A 20,757-nucleotide genomic window follows, 5' to 3' on the forward strand; every position below is an offset into this window, starting at 1 on the left:
TCCGCGGAAAGCTGTCGTCAACGCTGTTTATGCTAATGAAGTCACATTGCCGCTGACTTGTGTCTACGCCCACCCAAAATAGAAGGAGCAAAATGAATGGCATCGCATTAAATACAAAGTGAAAAAAGTTTATGAAAAAATCCCTAAAACGTGCCTCGCATGACTAATTAGCATAATAAACAAATATAACGAAAGCCACCCTGAACACAAAAAATATAGCGAAACTCACAGGGAAATGGGTGCTGCATATCAATGATGATATGTCTCAGTGACAGGCCAAACAAATTCCAGTGTGGGAATTGTGTTCATGTACTTTTAAAGCCCAACAATGTTTTAAAACATTTCAGAATCTTGTGAGAAGTAATTCATAAACCATACCCGATATTGAAACCCAAAAATATCGCAAGTCTTAAGTTTAATCTTATGTATTCATTTCTGAAATTAAAGGACTGCGAAAGTCGAAAAGGGATTAGCCTCCTTAGAGCTACACCAGTGAACACACTATTAGTATTGAAGCAATTAAGTCGCCTAAGGATAATTATCTATAATTACAACTAAATTGGGTAACCATATGCCATAAGGTAGTCTAGTAAATTTAACTCAGTATAACTATTTTGAACCCATCGAAATCTTTGGCATTGAACTGCATTTTCAATACTCGCCAACCATACAAATCATCGAATTCTAGACCCTGCATTTTTGTTTCCGCAATTTGTTTTGATTATGTTGCTTATTTATGTTTTTACCATTCTCTTTTCTTCTTTTCTCTCTTGTTACAGACTCAAACTAACAAACACTTTCAAACTGTACATAACTTACGGCGCGTGTGTTGTAAAGGCGTAAAGATAGCAGATTCCACTGAAACACTTGCCAATACTGGACAGAGTTGCGTGCAATATGCGCAACGGCTTTCGGCAACGAGCGTGCGCCACGAAACGCACTGAATCGAGACGGAACGGTGGGAATCTATAATGCAACAGCAACAGGAAGAATTCGATACAGAAACAGAAACTGCAGGGGGAAAGGAAAGCATTTGGAAAATGTTGTTCCCGAAAACTGAAGAAAATGCATCGTTTTCTTAACATCCAGCAAAATATCAAACTTCGCAACTATCATCAGTTACTTTTGTATTTTGTCGCTGCTGCTGGAGGAAGAGCGGAAGTGAGAAGAGGAAGAGGGACCGGAACCGGAAAGAGAAGCCTTCGCAAAGGAAGCAGAGCAGCAGCAGCAGTAACAGTTAAAGTAACGTTAAGAGCAAACGCAACGTAACGCCACGAAACGCAACGTCAAGAGTAGTTGAAGCATAATATTATTCTATTAGCCCAATACGTTAACCCAACGCTGCCACTGTTCCTAAGACACAAAATTTGACGACAACAGAGGAAGAAACCACTTGAAATAAACGTAGACCATAGTCGTAACCGTAAAACGAAACGCCAACGCCTCTACACAATATACGCTACTGAAACACGAATCCTATGCCAATTTTTGATCATCAAATCGTTTAGCACCTATCATAGACTCCCATAAACGCCTCATCAAACGTCAAAATCTCAAACGACACTATCGCAACTAGAACAACAAAAAGCTGACGTTGTTTTAGACAAATACCCAAAACCCCCACAAAAACAACGCCGATCTCGCCCCTTTGTCACGCACACCAAAAACACAACAAAATAGACAAAAATAATAAAAAAAAAGGCTGGCTAAGGCTAAGGAAAGCGGAAAAATATGGCCACACCCCAAGTCAAGGACTTGGTGTTGCGCTCGCCCGCTGGCTCCTCCGATGTCATTTCCTTCGCCTGGCCCCTGCAGATCGGACACGGACAGGACAAGCACGACAATGGCATCGACATCATCGACACCATTAAGTTCGTCTGCGATGAACTGCCATCGATGTCATCGGCCTTCGAGGAAACCAATCTCCACCAAATTGACACTGCCTGCTATAAGACTATGACCGGTCTGGTCGATCGCTTCAACAAGGCCGTCGACAGCATCGTTGCATTGGTGAGTGGATTTTCATTGTTATGGTATCGAAAGCAAAAGAAAATTGTCATGAATTGGAAATCAAAGCAAAGGCCACTGGATTTTAAATATTTTGTGATTTAAATTAAAATTATAATGTAATATGCGGTCTGAAGATAAAATTTATTGTAGTTCTTGATATTTTTCTTTGCAACAAATACCAGCTAATATTACGATATGAACTGTTCCTAATGTGTTTTCTTTGCTCTTAGGAAAAAGGAACTTCACTGCCCGCCGAGCGCCTGAACAAGTTCGCTCACCCTAGCCTTCTAAGACACATATTGCAATTAGTTTACAATGCCGCCGTACTCGATCCGGATAAACTCAACCAGTACGAGCCCTTCTCGCCAGAGGTTTACGGCGAGACGAGCTATGAGCTGGTGCAGCAGATGCTTAAGCACGTCACTGTCAGCAAGGAGGACACGTTTATCGATCTCGGCTCGGGAGTGGGCCAGGTGGTCCTGCAGATGGCCGGATCCTTTCCCCTGAAAACCTGCATCGGCATCGAGAAGGCCGACACGCCGGCGCGATATGCGGAACGCATGGATGTCATCTTTCGCCAGTATATGGGATGGTTTGGAAAACGCTTTTGCGAATACAAGCTGATAAAGGGTGACTTCCTGGTCGATGAGCATCGTGAAAAGATAACCTCATCGACGCTGGTTTTTGTAAATAACTTCGCCTTTGGGCCAACTGTGGACCATCAGCTCAAGGAACGGTTCGCAGATCTTCGCGATGGAGCACGGGTCGTGTCCTCCAAGTCGTTTTGCCCGCTGAACTTTCGGATCACAGACAGGTTTGTTGTTACTAAGATGACCAACTGTTTTTATACATTTATACTCACTCAAATTCATTTCTTGCAGAAACCTCAGTGACATCGGCACCATTATGCACGTCAGCGAAATTCCGCCCCTCAAGGGGTCCGTTTCCTGGACCTGCAAGCCCGTTTCGTATTATCTGCATGTGATCGATCGCACCATATTGGAGCGATACTTTCAGCGCCTGAAAACTAAGGGCGGCAACGATCACGAGAGCGTGGGTAAGTTCTGCAAACAGTGGGCGACGGAGTTGAAGGATGCACTAACCGGAAATCAAACACAAACACACACAAAAACAGTCATGTTCGCCATCACGAAATATTCCCAATCAATCAATCGCTGTCATGATTTTTCCTTTGGGACAAAAAATTTATCTATTCCTTTTGTATTTATCATATCAATTAAATCATCAATTGAAGTCTGTGATTGTAAATACGTTTAAGTAATGATAAGCTGAAAAGGAATATAACTGAATATGAGTATATTTAGTATTAGAGTTTGTGGATTGTTAACGATTTAAAAAGAGAAGAGAGAAAAGAAAGAGGATCGTCGCACTTGTGCGTATAGGATTTATTTTAACAAATCAAATTATTCAATGAGTTTCTCAAAAACGACCAAAAAAAAATGGCACTTAATCCATTCTAACGAGTATATATTATAAAATTAATTAAGGGCTATATAGGATAGGTGCACACAAGAGCATTCTTATTTGAAATAGATATTAACTGCTGCTTCTTTTTTCAGGAACTGTTCGCACGACACGTGATCGCGCCAAGCGAGAGGCGAACGTTGGCCAACACCATCACAACAATCATCATAGCAACAACCACGCCAACAGCAACAACCATCAGAGGGAGCGGGAGCAGTCGAACGGAGCTACCGCCACTGCCGCTCATCAGCAACGCCATCAGTCCCAGTCGCCAGCTAATGTGAGCGGTGCGGGAATAGCAGTTGCAGCTAGCGGGCAACAAGCAGCTTCCAAAACACGCCAACAACTGCAGCATCAGCATAACCAGCAGCAACGCAGCCTGGACATGGAAAGCAGCACGGAGAGCGATGGCGAGGCAACGAATGGCAATGGTGGCAATACCACCACTGCCACCAATACCACTTCCGCCTCCAATGGCCCGATGACTAGGAAAGTTTGGTCCGACTGGTGCAGTTCCAAAGGCAAGAGTTCGCAGTCTGACGACGAGGAGAACAACAACTCGAACAGCAATGGCGGCAGTAATGGTGGTAGTATTGGAGGAGGATCAGTTGGCCGGCAGGCTCGAGCTACTACCCAGAAAAAGCGCAAAAAGTTGACAAGGAAGGCTGCGATAGCCAGCAAATCTGCTGCCGCTGCCCAAAGGGAAGCGGAGGCGGCAGCGGCGGCGGCGTCATCCGTACCAAGCAAGGAGTCCAGTTCCAAAGAGGATCCACCAAGGGCTGCTAGCGCCGGACCTGGTCGCAAGGGACGCATGAAGAAGGGTGCGCGTGGCAGGAAGTCTTTAAAGATTGTTGGACTAGAAGCTCTGCATAAGCAAACAGTGTTGAGTACCTCCTTGGACACCATGACCAAGAAGCTGCCAGCAGCTCCTGGAACCGTGGATCAACAGCTTACTGCTTTGCTCACGGAAAACATGTCGCATGCAGAGTTGGATATTCCAACGGCGCCACAAGATACGCCTTATGCCTTGCAGATCCTTCTTGACGTGTTCCGTTCGCAGTACACGTCGATGATCGAGCACATGAAGTCAAGTGCCTATGTCCCTCAGGTTCAGAAGCAGATTGCCCAAGAGCAGGAGCGGATGGCCAGGCTGAAAAACAGGGCCAACCAGTTGGATAAGCAGATAAAAGTGCTGATCGATGACAGTGTGGCTTTACTTAAAGTGCGAATGAACGAGCTGGGCATCCATGTAAACTCACCCAACGATTTGATCGCCCAGGCAAAGGAGATTGTGGGTAGACATAAGGATCTACAGCACACTGCAAGTCGAATGAGGAACGAAGTAACCTTCTATGAGGGCGAACAGAAGCTGCTCCTTAACAAACAGCTAAAAAACTTACCCGAGTATCAAAAACTCTGTGGCACTGTAAATGGAAAGGTTAAGCTGGAGGTGCCCCCGGAACTTTCAGAGACCACGGCCCAGGAGCTGGTACTAAAGGAGATCGCCAACACACTAAGTCAACGAAAGAAACTTTACGCCCAGGTGTCCACCATTGAACAGGAGACCTCGGTTTTGCAGAAAACAGCAGAGGAAAGGTCCACGGCAGCGACGCTCTTGGCGCAAGGAACAAATATGATTGTGTCGACCGGATCATCTTCCTCCTCCTCTACCACTGTTTGTGCAAGTGCAGTAACGGCGCAGAGCAACAAGTTGAACTCCGTGAAGAACTCTCGTCGCAGTCGCGAGCATCGAGCGCGTTCCCAGGAGTGGCCAGAGGTTCCCGAAGTGGGTAAAATCCAGGAAAGCAATCCCGAAGTGCTGGCACAGAAAATCGTGGAGACCTGCCGCCAAATCGAAGCTGGCAAGTTCCAAGGAGCAGCTGCGCCCTCATCGCAAGTGAACGGCAAGAATAAAGCAATAATAGAGGTCCCACCACCTCCGCCCACTGTTCCAGTGAGCATTAAATCCTCGCCTGGACACCACTATAAGGACACAACACTGATGCCAGCACCCAAACAACAACAGCAACAACAGATGACGCTTTCCCAGCTTCCGAAGTGTGAGCTGCCCGGACTATCGGCTAGTCGCAAGCAGGAATCTCCCAAGGTTGCCAACTTTGAGGATCGGTTAAAGAGTATCATCACCACGGCCTTAAACGAAGATCAGGAGCAGCGCAGCAAGGCAGTGGAGTCGTCACCCTCTCCCTCTCCTCTTCACAGTCCAGCACCCAAGCGATCAAAGCAGCATCCGGCTGGAGCGATAAACCCTGCCCAGTCGCTGCCCAACAATCTGCACAACATCATCACCGTCTCCACGCAGGGTTTGATGCATCTTAATGCCAATACAACAATATCCCCAATAACACCACCACTGCCGGGACCAGGTGCAGGAGCCACAGCATCCACTGCGCCGCCTCCGCCAGCGAATCTTCCTTATGGGGCTTACGGCGGGGCAGTGGCCAAGACAACGGTATCGGGCAAGTACCAGGCAGCTAAAGAACCGAAGTATTCGCCAGTTAGACAGGCACCATTACCGCCTCCTCCGCCCTCCCACATGGCTTCTTTGTATCCAGCTGGACAGCAGACTACTCCGGCGGACCTAGGTTACCAGCGGCGACGCAGCTCTGTTAGTGCCACTAGCTATGAACACTATATGGTCCAGCAGCAGCAGCAACTCCAGCAACAGCAACTCATGCTAGCAGCCGCTGCTCATGCGGCCCAGCGTCAGCAGATGCGCGTAGAGGAACAACAGCAGCAGCAGCAACATCATCAGCAACAGCAGCACCACCACCATCCGCAACATCGTCTGCCGCAGCATGTGCAGCATCAGCATCCGCATCATCCCAATGAGTTCAAGGCACCGCCGGCTGACAGTCATCTCCAGCGATCGAGCAGTCGCGAGCAATTAATAGTGGAGCCACCGCAGACGCAACCGCTGGAGCTGTTGCCTCGAGCAAGTTCCGCCAATTCGGATTACAGCGGATATCGCATCCGTCCGCCAAGCAGGCCAAGCTCCAACTCCTCGCAACCAGATTACACGCAAGTTTCACCCGCAAAGATGGCTCTGCGGCGACATCTGTCGCAGGAGAAGCTGAGCCAACATGTCACGCCCCAGGCAACACCGCCGCTGCCCGGACACGGAGGAGCACCCACATCAGGCAAGACCATTGGCGATTTGGTGAACGGGGAAATCGAGCGAACGCTTGAGATTTCGCATCAGAGCATCATTAATGCGGCTGTGAACATGAGCACTAGTGGCGCTAGCTTCATGGAGCGGGCCTTCCTTAATGAGCGCTCCAACGATCGTTTGCTGATCAACTTGAATGCCCAACGACCCGAGAGAGTTCATGTTCGTCCGCTCTCCGAAGAGTCCCAGGATCCACAGCCCACCAGTTATGCTCAGGAGAGAGGACCTGGTGTTGGAGCAGCTGGAGGTAACAGCAATCTGGCCACTTTGGCGCATGTAGCCTACGCCCAAAAGGCACAGGGCGGCGCTCGAGCCAACGCAGGAACTGCTCCACCCGCAACCCACTCCTCCTCTGCTCGTTCTGGACGGGACTATCAGCCGGTGGCTTTGCCCCGTGCGGAGCTTAAGGGCAGCATTGAGGCCTATTTCCACGAGGAGCAGCAGCAGAAGCAGTCGAAGGGCGCAGGATCAGCAGGAGCGTCCTCTTTGCGGGGACCGCGTCTTAATGGTGCCAATCCTCCATTGGAAGGTAAATTGCCGGTCGTTTCAGTCCGGCGAGCTTGGACCTTCTAAGCGAATCAAATTTTATACGTTTTGAAATTTCTAGAAATTTGTGCTTCAGTAAATTTTAAATATGTTTAAAATAAAAGCGCTCTCATTGGCTTTTAACGATCGTACCTTAATTTTTATTATACACAATGTTTCGTCATCGAACTGGCTTACCAAATATATCTTGTATACCTGTAGGTCTAGCAGCATCGCTGCAGGATCATGTGCGCGCCAGAAAGTACAAGGAGGAGACCGAGGAGCGTCAACGACGAGCAGCAGCCGCTGCCTCGTCTTCGGCGGGACCGCCTCCTGGCATGGAACTGCCAACACACTATGCTCATCAGGCGCCACCAGCCCACAGCTACCACCACCATGGTGCAAGCATCAATGGAACACCGCACAAAGTAGAACGTAAGCATTCAGTTGAAGTAGAACGTAAGCAGTCAGTTGATTGCATAAAAATGAATTGAAAATATAGCTAGGCTTTTAGGTCTTGTCGAAATTTTCGGAAAATTAGTAACTCCACAAATTTAGAGGGCTTATTAGACTTTATTTTTCCAAAACTTTTTTTTGTTGTTTAATGATGCTAACATGTTGGAATTCGACAGTTTCTAAATACCTTAATTGTGTTTCAGTGGGGATAAAACGCAGCTCACCGCTGGCGCCGCATCAGCAACCGCCACGTCCCTCGAAATTGGCCCACTACGAGCCGCCAACGACGCAGCAGCAGCATGCCCATGCCCACCTGTACGCCAACGGACAAGTGCTACCTCCGCCGCCAGCTCATGATGCGACCACGCCCTCCCCGACGCCCTCGTCATCTTCATCGTCCTGCGGACGTCGAAGCAACAGCAACAATGGAAAGTTGCTCGTGGATCCACCTTTGCTGATGAGTCCCGAGATCAATTCACTGTTGGGCGACGAAAGGCCTTTGCAGCTGTCGCATCACCAACAGCAGCAGCAGCAAATGCTGCATCACCATCAATCGCAGCAACAGCAGCATCTGCAGCTGACCCAACAGCAACTGCGTGTAGCCCATCTTGGACATGGTCACAGCACCATGCCCACTTTGGGCGTACAACGCAATGGCAATGGCAATGCCGCCGACGATGGTAAGCTATACGTAGACCAAGCAAAAAACTCGACCAGGGTATCTGCACCCAAATATGCATCACAACAAGCACCACCACCACCAGCACACGTAGCATTCCCGCTAGAGCCACACATTCTTCACCAGCACAAATACCAACGACTAGCCACCCAAACGGTGGCAGAAGATCTGACCATGAAGCGAAAAGAGCAGGAATCGGATTCAGAATTCGAGCCGGAAGAGGTTGAAGTGTTGTGCGAAGATGCAGGTTCCCATAGCGGATCCTCATCGTCCAGTTCCAGCTCTCACTCGGGATCTGATTCCAGCTCTGACGCGCCATGAATTGCTTTCAAAACGCTTTACACATACACATGCACATCTGAACATAATTATACATTTATACCACCTATGCTTAGACTTTTGTAAATACAACATGCACAAAAAATGATCTTTTCTCACATCTCGTTCATTTTAATTGTTGTTCGTTCTATATAGTTTGGTTTTTGTCTGTATTTATTGTAGTCCTCAATGTAATTGTTGCTTGTTTTTGTTTTAGTAGACTTGCTTTTGTTTTATTTTGTTATGATTTATATTAATGCTTCTTGTATACTTTATGCCATCCACATTGAAATTTGTAAGCTTTAAAGGGTGAAATCTGACGGCGACCATCAATGAATTTTACCAAATGTAAATGAACAAATCTTTTAGTGTATCGCGAGTGAAATTTGGTTACATTTTCCCAAGCTCTTAGTTGGGCTTTACGTACACTTTCCACAAGCCTCAACAAACATTATAGTACAATATAAAAACGTAAACGACCATAAAATCAAAGCCAACAACATTCAACATGCTGAGATAAATCTAGCTCCACTTTTATTCTAAGCGTCATGCCAAATCAATCATCTATACCCACTGCATATAATAGTCACTCAGAGACATCAGCAAACACCAAAAAAACCGTGTAAAGCTGAATGGCTCCTTGTAAAAAACATACATAAGTATACAACACACACACACACCCCCATAAGCAAACATTTATTTCAAAATTAACCCAAAAAAGCAACTCCTGGAATGTTATTAATGCATAATTAATTTTCAATTATACTAAAATTCGAAGAAATCTGCAAATGCAAATTGGTAATGCTAAAAACCAAACCAAACAAATCAAACAAATTATGCCCCATCTTATCCAGCCTTCTTTATTATCCCCTTTATTATGCTCTACTCCATACAGTTAACGATTTGGCAACGCAACGTACTATAACTAATTACGATCCCAGACGTCGCCTTCGCACGACTTTGTCTGGCCCAACGAAACTATCAGCTGCCCATAGTAATCAGAATCTGAACGGATATGTTATGGCCGATAGTAGTAGTAGTTGCCCCACAGTACCCCAATAACCAATGATCGATTGCATTGAATTGACTTGCATTGAACTGAATTGAATTGAATTGAATTGAATTGATTGATTGATTGATTGATTGACTTGCATACCTCAAAATTCCTCAAACAAACTAAACAAAAAGCAAAACCGAAAACATGTTTGTTGTTGGGCGAAGATACGATCTTGTAATAACCATAAATAATAAGCAGAGTACAAAAAACCTGATGAAAAACAAAGATTTCAAATCAGAAACAACCTACAAAAGACAACTTTTAATTTTTGCGTTTAATAATTTACCTACTAAAAAAAGTACAGAATTTATATGCCAAAAAACAAAATTATACTTAAAAATCCCGAACAAAATTTATGAAATTTTAACGAGCATGAGGTAAGTTCTGTTGCGCCTAATTGGTTTCTTTCTTTTAATTATGATTTATATATTTTACTTTCATTACGTAAATCCTTTGTTTCAACATTCAACCACCACACTAAACACATAAAACACAAAAACACCCATAATAACAAAATAACACAAGAACATACCCTCCTGCACGCAAAGCGCAATGCAACTGTACCAAAAAAGATAATTAAATATGAAACAAGCTTAGGACAAGACGCGTTATCGCCAGTGTATCGTTACCCTTCCCGATTGACTTTTCCAAAACTCCACCGAAAATCACCATATCACCCAAACCAAATCTAAAATTCGCACAAGTACTGGTCGCGTTAGCGAGATAAAACTAATAATATTTTATGGTCATTCTCTACAGATGATGTTATTGCCGCTGATGATGAGACCCACTGGCAGCATCGGGTCAGCTCTGGTTTCGACCGCCTGGTGGCCTTCGCCAGCACTGAATTGGATAAGACACGGCGAAGCATCGATGGCGATACCGTGCCGGCCTCGATTAGTTGCAACACGTCTCCGGACTCGGGCATTACGCACAGCAGCAGCAATTCGGATGCGGTGCGCACATTTTTGTCCACCTCGTCCAGCTCCTCGCAGCTGGAGCTGCCCATAGGAAGCGGTGGTAGCAGCAGCAACAGCCTCTACAACCATCATGCCCAGCACAACAGCATTGGCATTGGCAGCAGCGGAGGCAGCCACCCACATCAGCAACAGCAACAGTTGCAGGCGCAGCACCAACAGCAGCAGCACCACCTCTCCGATCACATGAGCGACAGTAGCATGAAATCGTCTGCATCCTCATCGCTGCATGCTGGTAGCTCCCTGAAAACCGTGTCGCCGGTGGATCCCAGTGCCATCGAGTCGCCGCCACTCTCTGACGTTGGATTGCCCAGAACTCCCAGTCCCAGTGCAGCCAGTGTGGCCACTCCACCTTTGGCCAGTGGGCCGCCCGTGTCCGGGGACTTGGGTGGTATACCTCTGAAGTACCAGCGCAAGTCCAAGACCAGTTCGGAAAAGCACTACAAAAAGAAGTTCTGCGAAAGAAACTGGGAGTACGACTGTGATGAACTGCTGGCCTACTCCAACTCCAGTGCACCGCCGACGGCAGCAGATGCAGCGGGCAATGGGCCACTTAACTTGGATGCTGCCAATGCTGTGGGCGGAGCAGCTGCACCGCTCTTGGGAAAACCGGGAAAGTCGCCCAAGGAAAAGTCTTCACCGCACCATCAGCAGCAGCACCATCACAAGTCCTCCAAATTTCGGCCAAAGGGCAAGGACTGGGACTGGTCAATGGACAGTCGGAGCCAAACGGGCGAGTTGCTGGCCGCCAGTAACAACATGAACATTAACAACAACTCAACCACCACAACGAGTAATTAATTTAGTAAACTAATTTAGTTCAATTTGCTGAATGGAGCGTGTCGGAGAGAAATCCAGAAAAGTATGCAATGCTTTCATGCTTTTAGCCAGATTATTTGTAAATGGGTCAAGACGGATCGGATCCCGGATCCTCGGAATTATAATGTATTTGATGAAGATTTTTTGTAATTTTAACTAAATGAATTGTGTATGACTAGCTAACTTATTATAAGGCCCAGCTCTCCAATTGCCTTGTTTTATTTGATAATTGCTATCCACCCCTTTCACCAGTGTGTTTTTATTTCATTAATAATGCTAATTAGGCTAGGCGCGTTTTTCGTAATACTTTATAACGTTGAACCGGAAAAAACGCAACTGCTGATGAACAATGTTACTGATTTCTTTGTACCGATTACCAATTATTATGATTATGTATTTAATTTGAACTATTGTTTAATTACGTTTGTCCATAAGTTAAATGTTTTGTCTTTATTATTTCAAAATAAAATTGTAAACTAATTACACCGATTTAGTTTTGTGTTCATTATTTCTCTATCGCTTGCTTTTGTTCTAGAAAAGTAAAACAAAATTGCTGTTCGAGTTTCGCGAGATTGAATTGGGACCAACCCTAAAATTCCAAACCCTTTCCAGTTTTTGAGACGACGATGTGGATTGAAGGGAAGTTGCTTCCATTAATCAAATGTACATAAGGATAATAAAAAAGTCAGTGCAGCAAATATTTACTTTGCGCAATGTATTTACATTTTTGGGCAGCACGTTTACGATACAGAAAGTATATCCAAGTTTGGCACAAGCAATTTAAAGTTATCTTTAGAAAGTTTTTAGGCGTTTTTATTACATTTAATTTTTTATATTTCCACTCGCGTGTAGAAAGATAGTCGTCAGTGGGGTGTACGAGTAGCAAGCAGAGGATATACAAATACTTTAAATAATAATCGCAAAACAATAAAACTAAACTGAAGTAGTGGAATTAGTAACGTATACAACCAACATGCAACGTGCAACATGTAACATGCATTCGCAACCGCAACAGCAGCAAAAGCAGAACAACAAGTAACCTTATAAATTAAAGAATTTTCCACCTCAGCGAGATAAACAACAATTTTATAAATTATATTATATTATAGCAGGCATATACAAGATATATACATACATATATATTATATACGAGCAAGCAGTGTGGGAGCTAAAAATATCAGGAAACCAATTAAGCCGTAAACAGAGAAATAAATGATTTACAAGCATTTAATAAACCAGCATAAACCACAAATATTTAGCAAAACATAAAGAACTATAAAACTTATATGATTAACAGTACTTATAGCGAATAAAGGGAATTTCAAATGTGCTATTAGCGTAGTGTAATATATGAATAATAAAAGAGTAAATTAAATAATACCTACATGCAGTCAAGAACGAAGTTTGTACATCAAGGCGCAAAATGATTTTTATACGTAAATTATTATACTGATCCCAACAAAAGTTGTAGGAAATGAAATATTATTTTGGCGCTATTGAGCAAATAAATAAATAACATGTAAAATGCATATAAAATAATATAATCTTAAATAGTTAAATTTACATGTAAAATGTATAAAACGCAAAGAAAGAACGTAACAGTAAAACTATCGAATGGAGAAGAAACAGAAGAAAACATTAAGTGAGCACACACGCATATTACAATTAAAGGTATTATTATGTATATTTAACAAATATTAATTGCATATTATTATTTTAAACCTAAACGTTTAATAAAAAATATTAACATATAATTAACGAATATCCTGGTGTATGCTATGTGGGTCGGACTCGACGATATATCGACGTTCATACGGACAGACAAACGGACGGACAAGCGGACGGACATGTACCCTCACCATGTGGTTTTGATCAAGAAGATTTGAAAACCCTTACTTCCAGCTAATAAATACGAATTTATACGAATTTCGCAAACCTTTTTACTCTAAAAGCATCGGGTAAAAAAATCTTGAAAATTCGCATCAGATGAGAATTCATGTTTTAAAATCCGTTAATTCCGATAATTCAAGTAACTGATATAAGCCGCACCCTATACTATTTTAGTATTATAATTCGTTTAACTTTACTTTTAAATTACAAACATTTCATATTACTTCTTCAGCATGAAGTCCTTGTATCTTTAAAATTCGAAATAATTTCAAGCTTGTGAGTTTCAACACAGAATGTCTTTGGTTATAGAATGCATATCCATGTCCTTACAGCTAAAAAAAACATAAGCCATACTTCCAAACCAATAAATACTCTTCATTTTCGTTTTTGTTATCTGTATTTTATGTCATTCAAATATCTTATAAAAAAGTACAGTTTTGGTTCGTTTAACTTGAATGCATTGTTTCTGTATAATTGCATATATCTCCTCTAAAGTGTTCCCGGTGACAATATGTTTTATTTATTTAGCTTAGGACTATTGCTATTGTTACTCGTATATTGTTGGTTGTTGTTCAAAGCGGTATGCGGGGTAGGTGGCGCTGCTTAAAAATAAATAATCGTTAAAGTTTTGCTTTTAGTTTTAGAATTCAGCTGACAATGTTTATTTTAGGCTGGGTGCTGTTCTGGTTATTGTGTATTGGTATTTCGGTTGACTATAAATATGCATTTATGGTTTAATCTGAGGTTCTAACGAATTCATTTGATTCCCTATCCTTGCCTTTGTAAATGAGTGTATATTTAATTTTACTCGTATAACGGTTTAATAATCTATTTAAGTGTGTATACGTAGCTATCTTTTTGTTTTTAATGCATTTTTGTATGGTTGTATCTATATTTTTGTTGTGGTATATAATTGTTTTACAATAAAGCCTGAGGCACATTTATGATTTATTTTCTTTACATTTTTAAAAACATCTGGTCACAGAAGCGGAATCATGTTTAAAAACAAAAATAGGTTAGCGGTAATGTTTTACTTTGTTTTACAAACAAATTAACATTCATTTGCAATGTGAATTACGAATAAGAAGATTTAAGGCTAAACTTTGTTCAAAGCGCTAAAACGAAAATAAAGACTTTAGTAAACTGGGCACAAGAAACGACATTTCAACGAGAAATTCAGGCATTAGAAGACTCGAATTACACATGTGCGAAATTCATTTGCAGGACAACTAAAGTACTAAGCGCAGATCGGACCGAGCAACGCGAATTAAACAAATACAGTAAACAGTTATAACAAACAAACACTTACAACTAATAGAAGAATTAAACGTTTTCAAGATAGACAGATAAAGATATAGTGTAACAAATAGAATATGTCGATCGGAGTTGGATAAGAAAAATCAAAGGACTACACCTAGGAGCCCAACCAGTCGATGAACAATTGACGAAGCTCGTTATTCTCGATACCTTACAACACCATACAAACACACATTTAAATTTGACAATTTTGAACTGAGACTGGCTCCCTGCGACCCACTTTAAAATCCGCGTGGAAATCCCTCTAGAAATATATAGATATATATACTTATATATGTACAACCGAGGATCGCAGGAAGACAAACTCGTCGAGCGCCGAGGTTTGGTTCTATAGTTCTAGATGTACATTCGTTTACAGATACATTTTGTAAATTTGTTTCGTTTTTAAAACCGCTGCACACGTTTCCTTCATTCAGACTTTAAGTTCGTTTCATTTGTAATGTTGTTCAACAATAAAACTATGCACTACATACAGTAGGGGCAGCAACGGACTGGCTGCCCCTCCATCGTCATCAGTGTGTTAATGTTATTGTTTAGTAATTATAACAATATGCCAATTGCATACATACAACAAGGCCTGAGGGTAACGTTAGATTAAAGAAGTCGGCTCAAGCTCACACCTCTAATGATGTTGGACACTTCTGAAACCAATAAGAGGCACAGTTAAGCTGTTGATTAGTTTAAACAGGGGGAAGATAGGATTTTGTTGGGGGTTTCTTAGCTAGCGCGTGGCACGAAGAGAAAGCTCATGTTCGGGGGATGACAAGGGGCTTATGAACCAGTTTCTGAATTATATCGAGTTTCGGTTCATACTAGGCAAACAGAAATTCCATATACTCGGAACAGGAACAATAATAAAGGACTACTTAATAGATAACACACAAACTAATCAAACGAGACATCAATACGGCAGTAGGCGGATGATAGTGGGATTTACAATTGGTCCACATGCTGGAGCAGGCAGGCCACCACATTGGCATCCTCTTTTGCAGCTGACTGAACCTCGTTCTCCTCCACCGCATCCGGCTCCTGCTGCTCTGATATTTCGATCTCCCCCTGGGCTTTCTCTTCATGCAAATTCTAAAAATCGTCGAGTATGCCTGTGACACCAATCATGGCCTCAACCACATCGGCACTGCTCGGAGCACTGTCGTCGATGAGGGTGTCCGTGCTCAGTGCCAGCGTAGGATCCGTCGGAACACCTCCGCCTGCAAAGGCAGATGAAGGTAAGCTATCGATGGTGTTGCCATTTATGAGGAAATCGCGGTGCACCTCCGCCGGACTGTATCGGAAACGTTGAGTTGCAATGGGCGTCGTTGGCATAGACTTGGATATGTCCAGTGAATTGCGGGCACTGTAGGAGTGTGCGTAACCCAGCTGACTGTTATTGGCCGTAGATCCTTCCCAATTAAACGAGTCAGAGATGGTGAAGAAGCCATTTCCGACGCCACAGTTGCCTCCATTTCCAATTCCCATGACACCTCCTCCGCTGGACGCTGCACCGCCGCCGCCATTCAACGATGTGAGGCTGTTTTGCTGTTGATGTGGCAGTGGCGTTGAGGGCACTGATCGCGAAACAATTCCCGCAGAACCGCCACTACTGTAACCGGAAGATGAGCCCGCCGAGGAGCTGCATGTTGTTGCTGTGTGCTGGGTTATGCTGTTAAACTTTCTGGTGAAATTCGCGGAGAGAAGCGAGTCTACTTCCACTTCCTCGTACAGTAATCCTGATTCTTTCAGAGGCGCAGACTGCTGACTGTTGCTGTTCTCCGAGTAGAAGTTCAAGCTTGGCGATTGTTGGCTGCCTCTTCGTTGCAATTGGGACAACGGCACCGATTGTGAGCGCTGCATCTCCGACGTATCTAATTCATTTTCTCCCGTGAGCGCCAGACTCGTCTCCAGATCCATTGAGTTCTGATTGACCAGCGGATCAGCACTGTGGCTGCTGTCTGCAAAGCTGGATGTATTGCCGCCTCCTAGCGACCAGTTTCTACACATCCATTGGGGAAGAATCGATGGACTCGGTGGCGCGGAGGCAGACGTGCTTGTAGGGTAGCTGTACACATAGCCTCGACCCTTGCGATGAGCCCCTATCATGGGATCGCGGTTGTCGCAGTCAAGTGATTGCTGCTTGCTCAACAAGTTGGGTCTTTGCTTCATCCGAGTCAGGCCGGGACTAGCGAAGCAATTTTGACTGGGATTCGCCGACCCTGTGGCTGTTGGTGTAGTCACTGATCCATTGGTGTTTGGTGAAATGGGTAGGAAAATGCAGTTCTTGTTGCTACCATTGCTGGAGGCGTTGCTGAGGCTGATCTTTCTCTTGTTGTTGCTGATAAGCGGCAGCTGCTTGGAACGCTGCAACTGCAGGTTCTGATGCTGGTGCTGCTGTTGATGCTTTTTTGACATTAGGGCCAGAGACGCTGAGGCAGAACCCACTCCTGCCTGTGCGGGCAACATCGAAGGTGCCGGCACCGGCGCCAGCATCGCTGCTGCAGCGGCGACGACTGCTGCTCCGCGTCCGGGGGCGGGCATCGCCTCCGGCGCAGAGCCCATCGTCGGTGGCTCTTGTGGATTCTTGTTCTGTTCGGCAGCATCCAAGGAATTCAGTTGTTTTTCCTCAGCGTCTCCCATCTGAAAATATTGGAGCAGCTCGTTGTCGGGCTCCTCGGAGTTCTCCTCGTCCTCGCCAGGTAGAAAGTAGTCATCCAGCTCGTGCTTGTCCATGTTACAGATACTTATCACTCGCTCCCTGGGCAGTCCCAGATTCTCTGGCAGTCCTGAGTCTTCGGCGGCTGCCAAAGCAGCATTTTCCGCTGCCATCAAACGCTTGGCTCTCAGAATCATCATTTGGTTTCGGGAGGCCACCTTAGGTGTGGTGTCCACACTGCTCGACGGACTCACCGAACTGGTGCTCATCATCTGTGAGGGTGGGCCCATAGAAAGTCCAGGTCCCGGAACTGGGGATGTCCCAGAGTTCGGCGGTGGCGGTGTGGCCGAGGTCGTAGTGATCGTTGGTGGAACCAATAATCCAACACCGCTCGTTGTCCCACTGCTTGGAGAATTCGCCCAGAATCCCTTTGTCTGCTGCGCCTTCAAAACCTTCTTGCAGAAGATGTTAGAGGTGTAGTCCTCCACCTCGTCTTTTATGACGATGCCCGTGGGGGATACCTCCTGCTGGGTGAGTACTACGGCCGGCGAGCCCATCTCCAGGATTTTGGGCGTGAGGTTGCGGACAGCGCTACTGCTTCGCTGGTCTGTGGCTAGGTTCATGGGCGTTACCTGCTGTAGATAACCTATTGGAGGCTGCTGGGGATGAATGGGTGAGTCGATGATCTCCTGCTTGATCTTCATTATCTGTTCGTCGCTGGCCTCCTGGCTGCTACCCGCGTCTTGGCCAGTTACCAATTGATTGCAGCTAGATTCCGAGGATGTGGATCCCTTGCGTTTCTTTTTGCGCCGCTTTTTCAAAGGGCCAATGTCCTGTTAAGGAATACTGCATTAGGAATCTCTAATTTGGGAATATTTTGAAACTTACTGCTAAAACTCGCTTCTCCTTGGGCTCCCGAGGAGTGTATTTTTTTGTAGAAACTGTTGCATTGTTGCTCTTGATACGGGCGCTTAGATCCGCCACACTCTCCAGCTTAGTGTTTAGCAATTTTTCTGCCCAGCTGCGCACCACATCCCAGCACTCAGAGTCACCTCCTGTCGATGGTAAGCCACCCAAACTGGAGGCACTAGTTAGCTGACTGTGGTCCGAATTGGAATCACTTGCTAAGATCTGTTCCGTCTTGCACAGCTGCGGCAGTTGCGGGGGCGTCAACTTGGTCGTTTTCCGCATCGCCGCATAACAATAGCGAGAGTTTCCACGCGTTCCTAATCTCCGGGGACGAACGCCCGGAAATACCTGCTTCATCACCTTGCCGAAGTCTGCTGTGGACAGAGGTTTGATGCTGAGCCGTTCGCAATAAGCTCTATAAATGAATGGTGAAACCAAGTATTACTTTTTTGTAGGGCTATTCTAAAAATACTGCTAGTAATAGTATTTTTGTTTATATTTAGACTTTCCAACCAAGAGAAAGAAAATGAATGAAATACATTTTCACTGTTACCGTCTTCGTTTCAGTAATGCTCCAAATAAGAATGAAAAGAACTCACATATAATCATTGTACACATCCTGTTTTGGTATGGACACCTGTGCATCGTGCTCCAGATGGGAACGCACCCAATTGATGGTATGGTTAATCTCGGAGCGCGTTCCCAGTGGATTTTGTGGCTGCCTCAGCGGATCGGTGTCTGCGCACTCGCCAGGCAAGCGAAGATAGAGGAATAGCTTCTCAATGGGCTTTAGTCCCGAGACGCGCTCTAGGATCTGTGAAATCTGCAGCTTCGCATTGTCGCTGAACGGGAAGACGCACACGAATTAGCCAGGATAAACATAAGATTCTTCAGGCAATACTTACTCCAAGCTGGTCTCAATCACCTGCAGCACCCTTCTCATCTTCTCCTCGCTGGGCACTGATCCCGCTGAGTTGGAGTTGCTTAAAGCATTCATTACGTTTTCAGCAATGGTGGAGTTTATCACTCCACTGGCCGCTGGCACGCCCTCGTTCGGATGCCGTGGCCCAGCTATTGTCGGGGCGGAAGGAGCAGCTGTCACTGGAGTTGTGGTGACTGGTACTGACGCCGATGGCACTCCCGCTGTTGCTCCGCCCATGGCGTGCATGATCTTGCCCAGACCCAGTTGCTGGGCTGTGCTAAAGTTGAAGGCATTGGCAAAGGCCAGGCCAGCAGCATTTGCAGTTGCCGTGGCAAAGGGATTCGGAGTAAGCACGGAAGTGGAGACACCTCCACTGGCGCTGGCGGCATTGGAAAACGGAGGCGGCACAAAGCCGCTGGGCGTGGCTACAGGTACAGGTACATGGGTGTGACTCGTGGGCGAGATCTGGGCGGAGGCAGGTGCTCCGCCGACAGGGCCCACGGGCGTAATGGTCAAAGGGGAGCCCTTGGCATGGATAGCAGGTCCTTGAAATCTGGTTGCGCTGTAGACTATGTCCGCGGGCTGTAGACTGCAGTTCCCATAGGGATTGGCGTTGGGTTTCTGGAGTGGTAGTGCCACGGGGATCGGTTGAGGTATGGGAATGGAATTGGAGACTGGTGCTGTTGTTGCTGCTGGCGCCGCTGATTTCGTCCACTGCGCACCCAGCTGGCCGTGCTTCTCGGACATGTTAGGTGCTAGTGCTAGCGGCGCCTCCGTTTCCCTCCGCCTGCTGCTGCTCCTTCGCTGTTGTCTGCCTGCTGTGGTTTCTGGCCAAGATTAAGGGCGCTTCCGCTGGCAGGTTACGTAGGTGGCTGCCTGTGTGAGTGCTGGACTGCGTTCTATTGAGTGTGTGTGTGCCTTAGGAGATGGAGATTGCCGAGTCGATAACTGGCGCGACGAACATTTTGACGGCAGCGACGGACGAAGATACGGATGCCAGATAAAGTTGCTTTCCCATTTTCCCGTCAGGCGGGAGTGCGCGGGGCGTGGGACGTGAAAGTGCGTGGCGTTCTTTACTGCCAACGAGCATGCGATTTTCCCAGATACGCACCGATTGAACCGAAATAATCCATTTTTTAACGAGAGATAAGAAAATATCTTGCGTTCTGCGTCTCGAAAAATATGTGGCGTTGCCAGACTGCTGCATTGAGAAATGTGCTTTTTTTGCCAGAGCTTTCGGATGTAAACACGGTGTTGTATTTGCGATTTCGCTTAAATAAATGAGTGAATTACTAATAATTTTTATTCATTTTGCTGGTTCACCATACGCAATGTTCGCTTATTTATGATAAGCATGCAACGTTCGCCTTTTAGTGATCGTGCTGTTATCGTTATCGTTACAAGTCAAAAAAAGTGAACCATAGAACTGGTTCCTAGCTAAATTTAATCGCTATACATAATATTTTTTATTTAAGATAAGGCAAATTTAAACGCATTTGTCGTTTCTATAAATAATATTTAATGTAAGTCGTTGGTATTTGTATGATCGAATTCTCTAC

At 45.2% G+C, this 20,757-nt stretch overlaps 2 protein-coding genes across 5 annotated transcripts in view; one reads left to right on the forward strand and one right to left on the reverse strand.

The window, feature by feature from the left end:
- Nucleotides 1-13,275, forward strand: part of LOC6726969 (histone-lysine N-methyltransferase, H3 lysine-79 specific) — a 41,020-nt gene extending 27,745 nt beyond the window's left edge. For 3 of the 4 annotated variants that reach the window (XM_039295875.2, XM_044923456.1, XM_016176204.3), the window contains 7 exons: nt 780-2,010; nt 2,241-2,824; nt 2,892-3,067; nt 3,591-7,211; nt 7,430-7,642; nt 7,867-8,343; nt 10,477-13,275. In XM_039295875.2, the coding sequence (XP_039151809.1) occupies nt 1,732-2,010; nt 2,241-2,824; nt 2,892-3,067; nt 3,591-7,211; nt 7,430-7,642; nt 7,867-8,343; nt 10,477-11,495 (6,369 nt within the window). In that variant the 5' untranslated portion in view covers nt 780-1,731 and the 3' untranslated portion in view covers nt 11,496-13,275. Of the gene's footprint in view, nt 1-779; nt 2,011-2,240; nt 2,825-2,891; nt 3,068-3,590; nt 7,212-7,429; nt 7,643-7,866; nt 8,344-9,555; nt 10,095-10,476 lie in introns of all 4 variants that reach the window. The other variant, XR_005544335.2, reaches the window with a different exon arrangement.
- A 506-nt stretch (nt 13,276-13,781) lies between these two features.
- Nucleotides 13,782-20,619, reverse strand: LOC6726971. Its single transcript, XM_016175885.3, has 4 exons — nt 19,182-20,619; nt 18,876-19,118; nt 18,256-18,691; nt 13,782-18,200 (listed from the first exon to the last, which is right to left on the reverse strand). Exons 1-4 carry the CDS (start codon nt 19,943-19,945, stop codon nt 15,801-15,803), a joined length of 3,843 nt encoding a protein of 1,280 aa, XP_016033470.2. The 5' UTR covers nt 19,946-20,619; the 3' UTR covers nt 13,782-15,800.
- Nucleotides 20,620-20,757: the final 138 nt, after the last annotated feature.

This window comes from Drosophila simulans, chromosome 3R (assembly GCF_016746395.2).
Source record: "Drosophila simulans strain w501 chromosome 3R, Prin_Dsim_3.1, whole genome shotgun sequence".
In the NCBI taxonomy this organism is placed as follows: Eukaryota; Metazoa; Arthropoda; class Insecta; order Diptera; family Drosophilidae; genus Drosophila; species Drosophila simulans.

Excerpts from the sequence above, each read along its gene's own strand:
- LOC6726971 (XM_016175885.3), bottom strand. The coding sequence starts at position 19,945 with ATGTCCGAGAAGCACGGCCAGCTGGGTGCGCAGTGGACGAAATCAGCG. Across the intron at positions 19,119-19,181 it reads GTGATTGAGACCAGCTTGGA|CGACAATGCGAAGCTGCAGA; the intron begins GTAAGTATTGCC and ends CTTCCCGTTCAG. Across the intron at positions 18,692-18,875 it reads GATGTGTACAATGATTATAT|AGCTTATTGCGAACGGCTCA; the intron begins GTGAGTTCTTTT and ends ATTCATTTATAG.